We start from the raw sequence: 10,985 nt of genomic DNA on the forward strand, positions 1-10,985 counted from the left end.
GCCACGGAGCAAACATAGAGTAAACAACAGCAACAGTAACAACGACGACGACGACGACGACGATGATCTGCAATCAATATAATCCATATATATATATATATATATAGAGCAAGCCGATAACAGGGATTCTATCAGAACCAATAACAGCAAAAACTACAATAAGACATAAGTAGAAGGATAGTTAAAACCGAGAGCCAATCTAAAATGTTCGAGGCTTCGATTACTCTTCTACAGCGAATTAACGCAATGCTATAAACACGTTATAATTTGTAAGAACGCACGGATTTTGTTTGAGCGTCCGAGGTTAACCTTCGTCTATAGATTTGAGTTTCGCGATCCCTTATCCCTACCCTGTTTTCGTAATGTACCGATACAACGAAGAGGCTTTTCACTAAACCGCTTCGTTTTGTGACGGGCCTTTCTGGTAAAATGGCGTGCGTGGGGTGATTTGATGATAACAATAATGATAAGGGTCGTATGATCTAATTGTAAATTAGTCTATTGCGTATTTGAAGGTTGAATATTGATACACGACGCTAACTATTTGATCTGCCTCGCATCTCCATTCGGGTATTGATGTAAAAAGAAAACGAAAGCGATATCAATTCGACGAAAACATTGAAACGAAAAACACTATTACTAACACCAATAACCATAATTAAAAAGAAACAATTAAATTTACTATTACGAACAGATGAGTAGTCTACAAATAACTAAAAGAACATCAGCGCACAAGAGAAGTAGTACACAATCGCGTCATATCGATGTCGAAGATAACAACAAAGCAGACGCTGAAAGAACAAGCAGACGACTATTACGAAAATTCGATTTCCACCACAGTGACACAAATTGAATTTGAGAAACACGACAAACTTCGACTATTTCGTGTCGCGAACGATTACCTGGTCGATTATGACGAGCAGAGAATTACGTGAAATGTATTCATACATATATCGATCTGTCACGTGGCTGTTATTTACGTTTAACGGTGTTTACACAACTTTTGTCTATTAACAGAAATATGAACGACACATTCTAGAAAGAGTTCAAGCTAACGCGATGGGAAACAGCTAAAAAAAGAAAGCTATTACGCAAAAAAATCGAGCTCGTTGGCAGAACAAATAAAGAAGTCAGTGTGTACCGGGAATTGTTCGACTATTTTCATATGTGAATAGGTCATTCTATTAATAATCTAAAAGCAGATAGGCGTGCCCATGCAGTGTCGGCAGAACTGATTGACATTTGTTTGTGTAAAAAAAATAACTACCTAGTCAATATCACAATGTTACGAACTTTACGGTTTGAATTCGCTGTTGAAAAGTTTGCATTGAAGTTCAGTTAGTTGTTTTTGTTTTGTTACAATTGCCGTTCCGCGCTGATCACCGAGTTGTCAAACAATACGAAGAACTTGGCAAGGCAACACACGTTGATCTTTTTATAATACCTCTTAACGGGCTAATCAATTGTTGCCTTTCTCATCAATGCAAAAGAAATTTCACTGTACATCCCTCGATTTTTGATAACGTGGAGAGATCTACTGCTTACCTTAAATATATAAAGTACACCTTAAATAATTGGGCCGACTAAGTACTTCATACTTCATAGGCCAATGTTTAGGTTTAATCGAATTGTTAACCCCGTGCATAAAACGAGTGTTGCCGAAACCATAACTAAACGGTTATAAACGGCTTTAAGAATGCTTTTTTTAGGCTCACTGAATTTCGTGTGCAAGGATTTCCTGTCCTGAGCGTTCTCCTTGTGTTATATAGGAGAGCTAAATTCAAATAACCCAGATTTTTATATCCATAAAGCGGCGTCTTCATGCACAAAAACGGGGCGAAGGCAACGGGTAGCACCAGTCCTTCTTCGTTTCAGGTTTTGCCTCCGACGCAGAATACGGACAACAATACGATGCTGTCACCCGAAAACTTTGGTGTTCTGCTGTTTAATAGTACGATTTCTCGTGATTAGAAGCGATCATAGGGTGCTGCAGGAAGTGTACTTGTCTGTTTATAGTGATGATAATCACCATCAGTGTAAATGTACAGTGGCAGACGTTGTCAACAGGCTTCAAGTTGAACTGATCGCTTCTTTGTGAAATAACACTCGCACTTCTAGCTAAATAGTATCTTTCTTAATGGAACTTGAGTTCTGGCGCATATTGGAAACAATTGTTCAGCCATGTGTTGACGACGGCTACTAGATATGAACACTGATACAAAGATTTTATGCGAACGTACACAGATGTACAAATGAATGTTCTGGTATTGGCGTCAATCACTGCGTCAGAGGGTGAGCTTTAACACGAAATGAAGTCTACACCCGCTCTCCGGACCACCACGTGTCCAAAGTTTAGTACTTGCATATCGCAAACAAAACATACTACCTAGATTATCGACTAAACAGGGTTGAATAACCTTTATCTCGGCTAGAGAAAACAGTTGGATTTTCTTATAAAATTAGTACTGCAGTTTATTCACGTTTTTCTCCAGATTTCATTTGTTATCTCATTAGCTAGGTAAAGCCGTTTCTAGGCAACACCTACCGAAAAATACGTCGAAATAATTACTTAACTTATAGGAAACCGGTCTTGTTCTTACTTGGCTTTGTTTAAATTAAATAGTCTAATCAATAGTATAAACACCAATCAGTAATTTTCGTGGACTAGGTACTACGAAGGGAATTTCAGGGTTAAATATACTTTTACGTTCTTATAGATGTTTCACCTTATTATTATGCATCTTAGTATGGTAAGGTTCCTTGGTGAGCAAAAATTAAAATCTATGAACTATATTTTGTAAAAATATTCGGTGCTTACCGCCTTCACAAGGGCTCTAGGACCAGGCTGAGCAACGTATTCATATTCAGCGAAATCCTCTTTCCCCATATATATATATATATATATATATATATATATATGAAATCCTGTTTCAGGGTGTATTTGGTTTAAAATGATAATCCCACATAAATGACATTCGTATAGTCCGTCTATAAACGTATTTATGTATATTTATATGCGTAATTTATAATAACAAACAAATAAAGTGCCCTATCTTTCAAATCTATGGAAATCTCATAGAATTTGAACCGGGTTGCCTCTCGCCTTATATTGCATCCTAATTCGTATGTTATTAAGAAAGTTCACCGGTTTTTTTTGAGATAACAATAACTTACTTTATTTTTCTCTTTTTTTTTTTTATTATTTTTTGCTCGATTGTTGTTGTTGCTGCTGCTGTTGCAGTTATTGTTATTGATGCTACCGTTGTTTTTGTTATCTTGTTATTAATTATTGTCTTGTTGACTTAATTCGTATCCTCGTTCTTCGTATTTTGCGTTATATTCTCTTCTGTCCTTATGGCACATAAATAATCTGACGGCGGTAGTAATAATTCATAATAATAATATTGTTAATATCATATTTACAACCTATTATACAGCTTGGCATACGGCTGCAGTTATTTTTTCAAAGCAAAACGTTGCGACAAGCGAGCGCGGCGTCACTTTGACGCCAACATGGCTACAACATTTGTCTCTCTTATCATCTAGGTCTTTTTTTGACTTTATGGGCAAAAACTTCAAACAAGTTTCGTAAATTCTTTTTCCCCTTGCCTTTTAATCAGCCAATATTAACAAACGAATAACGAATTATTTCTGATCATCACGATTAGATAAGGAATCGAAGTGAAGGGGATCACAAGAGACAGCAAGGATTGGCATCATTATTGACAGAAGTTCCGTATTTCTCCTCTAAAAGATCTCTGTGTTATTTAGTCATCGATCTGCCACAGCAAAAATGACGGCGTATATTATGAACAGGTGGGAAAATGCTGCGAAAGCTAACAGACTTCAAAAACGCTTGCAGGGTTTGGCGTTTGCTGATCGATTGTCATCATTTTCAGTCAACTATTTCGAGTGTAAATAATCAGCATTCAGTCTGGTGATATGCGAACAGATATGTAAGACGGTGATATCATCAAAAATACGAAAAACAAAATGATCGTCTAGATGGCCACTAGAATTAAATGGGAAAATTGGCAAGATCGTTTTGTTTACGCAGTTAGGTCGGGGTGTAGAATCGTTCGAAAATAGATTGCGTTCGTTTTCGCACAGGTAAATTCGTGAATGCGCATGCACATCTGGTGGTGCTCAATATATATTACATCGGATTGATATTGAAGTAACTATTTTTAGATCGTTAGTTCCATTGCTGATGCTGGTGTCATGCTGCTTGACGATAAACTGACGCAACCAAAAAATTGGTTTTCATCAAAAACTTTGCGTACAAACTTTGAAGTAAAAATTGTTTGCATTAAAAACAAATCAGGTAAAAGATACATACAGTTTTTTCAGGTACACACATAGGGAAAGATTAAGTGCATTAAGTCGATCAGAAAGTATTCCTTCAGCTCACTTTTGGAAGAAAAGAAGCTACCTCTTTAGAGTTATTCCGTTACCTTAAACTTTCGATGTATAGACAACAGACAGATCTCTTGGCAAACAAAGAAGGCAATCCATTCAAAAGCCACGTTGCCTTTCGCTTAAAAGCGCTCATCCACTGGGCGTGCACAGATCGAAATGAGCAGCATAAACAAATGCAACGAGTGTGCAGATAGCGCTAATTATAGTTGCTTTCTGATCGACCTGATATTTGCTATAAACTGATGTATATATGTTACAAGAACTTGTGTCCCTAATCACGCCATTATAACGATTGCTCGTCGTGGTGAATCAGTATGTGGGGGGTAAGTTGGTTTGCTGTAACGAGCCTCGCTAAAACGATTCTACGTGATGAAGTTAATTTCTGCTTTAATTTTCAGTATTACAAGTGACAACAAGCGACACGTGTACCTTTATTCCCTCTGCTAACCCCCCCCCCCCCCGTGCTCATTATACATTTGCATTGCCTTCGGACCTTCCGTAGGTTCGGCTTCTCCCGAGCATCGACTCGCTTAATAAGTGTTTTGCTTAATGACTAGTTGAGTATTTACCGAAAATTTATGGAAATTAACAAGAGTAAGCCAGAGCCAGTGTCAAACTCGAGAAAATAAACAACCAAAAAACGCAAATCTCTAATTTACGTTGACCGCCATGTATCGTTATCTATTGTAATAATATATACTAACAGTGAATGCCGTGTGTCAGTGACGCAGTCGGATTGTATTTCCTTCAGAATAGCTCTTGTAAGGGCAATTCAGAGATGGCGTAGACATGGTTAGTATAGCACTTCACTTAGAAGGAACCTCGCTAGGAAAGTATCTTTATACCGCCCTAACCACAATCTTATGGTTCTGTAAGGGTAGGCCTTCTAGGGATTACGTGGGGTCTGATTAAGGCTGATTACGTTAACGACGTATATTTGTTAGTGAGTCTTCCTGTGTGCCACTACCCTGTATTTCTGTATAGAATATGATAGCAGATCTTTAGTTGTCTTTAATTGTTTTGTTTACCATTACACTAAATAGGCAAGGTATTGTTTGCTCAACTAAGGACTTTTTCGAAATACACTAAAATGTATATAAGACAGTTAGATATATCCCAAGGAGAGGGGGAATGCTTTGAACTGCTCTATCTTATATCGCTAGCCACCATTACCACAACTGCTACTACTTCTACCACCAGTATTAGTACTACTGCCATCACCACGGCGAATCTGCTATACAGATACTAGACGTTTTCTTTTTGTATGTGTAACACATCGACTCTCGTACCGTTTCATGCAATATTCTCTCATCACTTATACCTCATCTCAAACTGGTTGTTTGCCGTGATTATGCCTTTAACGGAATGAAATCGAACTATGTCGTCTCACTCACATGTTCAGCTTTCACGTTTAGAATCAGTGTTCAATAATATGCCAAAGCTCATTTGAGACAATCTGATTTTGCCGTTACCACTGTACGTAGGGTCACTGCCATCATGAGAATTCGGGACGACGTCATCTAGACATATTTGTCGTATTCAACATCCGTCGGTATCTATGTATGTGTGACGTGTTTGTTCGTCGTTTCAAAACAATGCAGACATTCGGAAAGTGGGCAACCAAGGCGACCCAGAAGTGTGGGTCACACGCGAAAAGTACATCTACAGTTTCGAGTCGCGTCAACGGTGACGTCTGGGGTATGAATGCAAAGTTCACTCTGTTTTTTTTTCAGCTTTCCCATCTCTGATTATTGTTCTGCTATCGCCATTGTTTCGCCCCAGTGATCGCTGAGTTTCATCATTATTGATTTATTAAGAAATTGTATATAGCTCTATATATTTTAACATGTGTTAACGTTGCACATTCGCTCTATTACTTTTGCTGTCTATTTTTCTCGCACTTACTATATCCCTGTCCAGGGTTTCACACTGGTTTCAATTCAATAAATATATATACGAATATTATTGTTGTCATACTGTTTTCTGATCGTGTTCTTGTTTTGCTTATTGCCAGCTTGTTTTTTTTTGTTTTCTGCTGCTTTGGAGTTTCATACAGGTTATTTAGAGTGTGTAATAACTATTGTCAACTCCTGTTCAGCTTTCGCACGGAAAGTATTAACAATACCTAAATGGCAACGCTATTTCGTCAGTTTTTAGACAGATACATGACAGGTTGTGGTTAAGGTCACAGAGGTACACGGCCTTATTATCTGTTTTCTCAAATATATAGTATTTTGCTTTCAATGTGTTTGATACTCTCAGTTTCCCCTTTTTTTCCCTGCTCCTCTTGCTAAAAATATGTCCCTTCAAGAACGATCAATAATACTTTCCATGACCGCTGTTACTACTTGTTGAGTTACTCGTAGTTCTATTGTTATTATTCTTGCCCCTATTATTGTCTCTGTTGTTGCTTGTTCGCTTCTTGCTGCTCCCTAATGAGGTTTTTTAATGAGATCTGACAGACGGGGAGGATTGGCTATGGGGCCGATAACTTTACCTGAAACGCGTAGGAGGAGCATGTACGCAAGCTGTTCAGTAGCGAGTAAGAGTAATATATCATAATTATCTTCATTAAGTCGTGGGTAAGGCGTCACTTAATTTTTGCCAACAACTCCCATTTTACTGCTATTACAGCCAACACTATTTAAGTTACTTCGTTCTTCATTGTCTCATTGTTCGTCACTGACTCAGTCGTATGATTTCTTGTTTTTGTGGTCAATACTTAATTTATTATGGTCAGTGATGATATTTTCACTGCCGCCAGTAAATAATCATCGCATCCTGCCTGCTTTTGCTTTACCAATTCGTTTAGGTAAAAGCCGCCGTATAGATCTGTTCATCTATTAATACATTGTATGTACAATATCAACATAATAGTTGTTTGTCTTTTTGATTTAATCCTAGACCATCTCTCGCCTTCTCTCTCTCTCGCTGTTATTATTGTTTTCGGCTATTGTAAGTCGTATTGGTTCTTCCCAGACTTTTTGTGGGGTAACGGCCATCATGAACGGGCACGCAGTTCGACTTCATCTGAGGGGTATGAAAAATTGGCCTACGCTAACCTTTTCAAGTTGTTGTTATTTTATATTTGTCGGATTTTTCTTATGCGTTTAGTTTTTTGATGATTAAAATAAACATTACGACTGCACCCCATGGTACTATCTGCCCGAATTGATATTTGATCATCGCCTCATAATGCAGCAACCTTTACCATGATCCGGTTCTGTTTGTTATAAGCTGCACACTGCGTTTCTTTCGCTTTTTTATATCTACGTACGATAAGTGTCATGGAAGGAAGCATACTTCCAGTTTGCATCGAAACAAGCGGCATTCGATACGAACCTTCTCCTCTGCAACCAAATTGACGTACTTCAGGCCGCCAGGCGAATTGCCGCACGTCCCACATTTCGTCCAGGCACAGTAGTTCTTGGGGAGGCTTCGAATTCGTGCGATTCGGTGTCTGCCTTTACAATGCCTAAAACAGTTATGCGAATCGCTCAACAAAACACCGAAACACTGATTTTACTCAATCATAGCGATGCAGTCGTTGCTGTAACTGTTGCTGTTACCCAAATAGTCAGCCGACGTATTTATCATCGATCCGCCAGGCATCGCCTCTTTATCTATTTCTTTATCGGCGTTTCGTTCCTGTGCTAACATTTCCGCCATTTTTCATCGGTGCGAACGGTACGTTCATCATCTCCGTCTCTCTTTTCAATCATGATTACCACCATAATAATTAAGGCGTCCTCTGCTTTCATTCCGTTTCGTTAATTATTATTATTATCATTATGAAGGGAACTTGTATGACTACTAACAACTTTTCATTTTCAGTTTCCGTTCCATTGAGGATTTGAAGGTCATTGTTGTTGTTGTTGATTCTGCTTTTCGATCTATTTCAGCTGTTAGCTTCTCGCAAGAAACCTTGTCAAAGCTACAACGATCGATTAAGCTGATTAATATCTGAGTGGGGTTGTTTTTACTGGTTTATCTTCTCTCTCATCTCTACATGTTTTTATAATATATAATAGCCTTTTTCCATAGGTTCTCAGCATCTTGCTCTGCAAACTCGTTCAACATATTTTCGTGTTTAATATTTAAATTCTTTATACAATGACGGAAGTGGATGAAAATTGACTAGATTGACTTGGCTGCTGGGGTTGTTGCGGGGACCTGGATGCCGGCGTAGGGATCGACATGGGCGGCGGAGGGGGTGGAGGTGGAGGTGGCGCTCTTTTGGGTGGACCCTGTTGCTGTTGCTGCTGTTGATTGCTTGCAGTATCGCCGGCGGCCAACGTATTCAGTGATCTCCCCGTAGGTGAAACTAATCCCCCGTTGAGTTTGTGGGCATCGTCTGTTGACCTATCGAGAAGGTCAACACTTCTCTTTGGAGTTTGCGACCGCATAGGCGTCGACGTTTTCGGTTGCTGTTCTTGCGTTGTTGCAGGCTGCTGTTGTTTCAGGCCGTTTGTTCCGTCCTCGTCACCTCCAACGGACCGATTCCTCAACAGTTTCGGTGTTTTGCCTTCAAACGGATTGCCATAACTGAATGGCTTGAGGCTTCGTTGCTCCTCCGATGGCTCAATGACGGTAGCTGAGGCCGTAGTGCGTTTGGGGGTAGCGGGACGACTTTTCGGGCCTCCTAGCGAGCCTTGGCCCTTCGCATCCCGCGCCTCCTGGAGTCCGCTTTCGTAACAGAACGGCCCCGGGATACAGGGCGGGGGCACGGGCACAACGGCGCTGGGCGATGGCGACCGTGGGCCAGGAGTCCGTCGAATCGTGGCCGTAGGGGTAACGCTGCCACCAAGGACCATGTCGGGAGAGTCCATGTATGAGCTGACATCGAGGTGGAGCCGACTCGGCGTCAGAGTCGACTTCCGGAGCTGTCCATTGATGCTCCGCTGGCTTAGAGTCTTTTGACATCTGTGCGAGATTTCAATGAGTTCTGGATCCTCAGCGTCCAGTGCCTCTCCACAACTATCACGGTGCAGTAGTTGATTATCCTGGTTATTTTGTTGCTGCTGCTGTTGCCTCTGCCGAAGCAAAAGCTGATCCTGTAACTTTTTCGAAGGCTGGGGCGTTAGGTGGGGCGGTTTGCGGGGCACCGCGGGTTTGGGTGAGGGATGCGGAGAACCCTGAGTCGTGTAGTGAGCTTCGTCTGCTAATCCTCCACCAGCGCCATTTGGCGGTACATCGACACTAGCTAAGCTGCTGGAACTATGACGAGACGCACCGTGACCGGTTGGAGGCTCGGGCTGGAACGTACTCACACGGTGCACGACGGACGTCCCGTTCATGACCTGGCCATGCGCGGGCGTCGCATGGTGAGACGTCGAGCTTGAACCTCCCGAGGAAATACCTTCGTCATCATCATTGTTCAGGCTCTGTTCTTTCATGAAGTAGGCCCGGCCGGAAGCCAGGTTGACAATTGTGCGGTTCGTATCATCGACAAGTAGGCGAGCGTTTACCCCATGGCCAATTCCAGGCTCCGTGTGCACCGGATGAATCGGCTGCATTACGCCTAACATGCTGACGCTATCATCTTCGTCAGCTGAACAGCTCCCGCCGTAGACCGACTGTGTAACGCCGCCTGAGTATCGTCGGCTGTTACGGCCCGTGGGTCCCTCAGGGTCATCTTTATCAACCCGAAGACGCTTTCGAGTGCTTAGCAGGATAACCACCCAAATGAGCGACGTTATGATCACGCAGATCACTACGGCTGTAACAACAAAACAACAAAGACTCGTAGCTCAGATTTCATTGGTTTTCTCTTATTCTTTACATTAGTTTGTGATAATATGCTTTAACATTCATCTGTATAATCACGTAGAAATAAACCGATTAAGTGCCCGGAACGCTTTTGCATAATATATTAGTTCATTAACAATGGTGTTGATTCAATATCTAGCTTAAGTTAAAGACAGTATCGTTACACATCCGAAGGGTTGACGCAATGTGAACTTATTTGTACATATATTGATAAATATTCCTATTACGAGGGTTACACTTACCAATAACAACAATGCCAAGCGTGTTAAGCTTATCAAAAAAGGCTGGCCAAAGAAATGCGGTTGCACCCTGTCCAGGCGCTGGAGCAATGTTGAGCTGTGATACTTGACGCTGTGAGCCCGCGTCGTTAGAGATTTCGCAGGCGTAGCGGCCCCCATCAGCCGGCCCAGCTTGCATAATAAGTAGCACTTCACCCTCCTTTGCCAATAGGTATCGCTGGGTTTCTTGAAGCGGCAAACCATCCTTGTACCATCTCCGCCGCGACGCGGGATTGCCTTCAGACAGGCACTCGATAACGGCGGTTTCTCCCTCGTGGACATCTTTTGACACCATCGGACGAACGAATTGAGGAGTCGCTGTATTTGTTCAAAAACGACAGACAACCGAACTGTATTATCTATACGGAGTCGAACCAGTGGTTGACAGCAAATATGCCCGAAAATGCATTTATATAGAAAGGGATGCGATAACACAGTTTCAAAATGCTGACAACCGTGTTACATGCTTCTATGTAAACTGTACCATGTGAAAATGTCTTGTCGTAAAGTTTTCTTTAT

General features: G+C 41.2%; 1 protein-coding gene and 1 long non-coding RNA gene across 2 annotated transcripts in view; one reads left to right on the forward strand and one right to left on the reverse strand.

Annotated features, from left to right (window-relative positions):
* Positions 1 to 5,138: 5,138 nt before the first annotated feature.
* lbk (leucine-rich repeats and immunoglobulin-like domains protein lambik) overlaps positions 5,139 to 10,985 on the reverse strand; it is a 78,412-nt gene continuing 72,565 nt past the window's right edge. Inside the window, exons 6-7 of the mRNA XM_022855734.2 lie at positions 10,431 to 10,784; positions 5,139 to 10,138 (exon numbers count right to left, since the gene is read on the reverse strand). Of these exons, the coding sequence (XP_022711469.1) occupies positions 8,526 to 10,138; positions 10,431 to 10,784 (1,967 nt within the window). The 3' untranslated portion in view covers positions 5,139 to 8,525. The remainder of the gene's footprint in view (positions 10,139 to 10,430; positions 10,785 to 10,985) is intronic.
* LOC147753789 (uncharacterized) overlaps positions 6,026 to 10,985 on the forward strand; it is an 11,293-nt gene continuing 6,333 nt past the window's right edge. Inside the window, exon 1 of the long non-coding RNA XR_015316076.1 lies at positions 6,026 to 6,117. This is a non-coding gene — a long non-coding RNA (uncharacterized LOC147753789). The remainder of the gene's footprint in view (positions 6,118 to 10,985) is intronic.

Source organism: Varroa jacobsoni, unplaced genomic scaffold (assembly GCF_002532875.2).
Source record: "Varroa jacobsoni isolate VJ856 unplaced genomic scaffold, vjacob_1.0 scaffold_227, whole genome shotgun sequence".
Classification (NCBI taxonomy): Eukaryota; Metazoa; Arthropoda; class Arachnida; order Mesostigmata; family Varroidae; genus Varroa; species Varroa jacobsoni.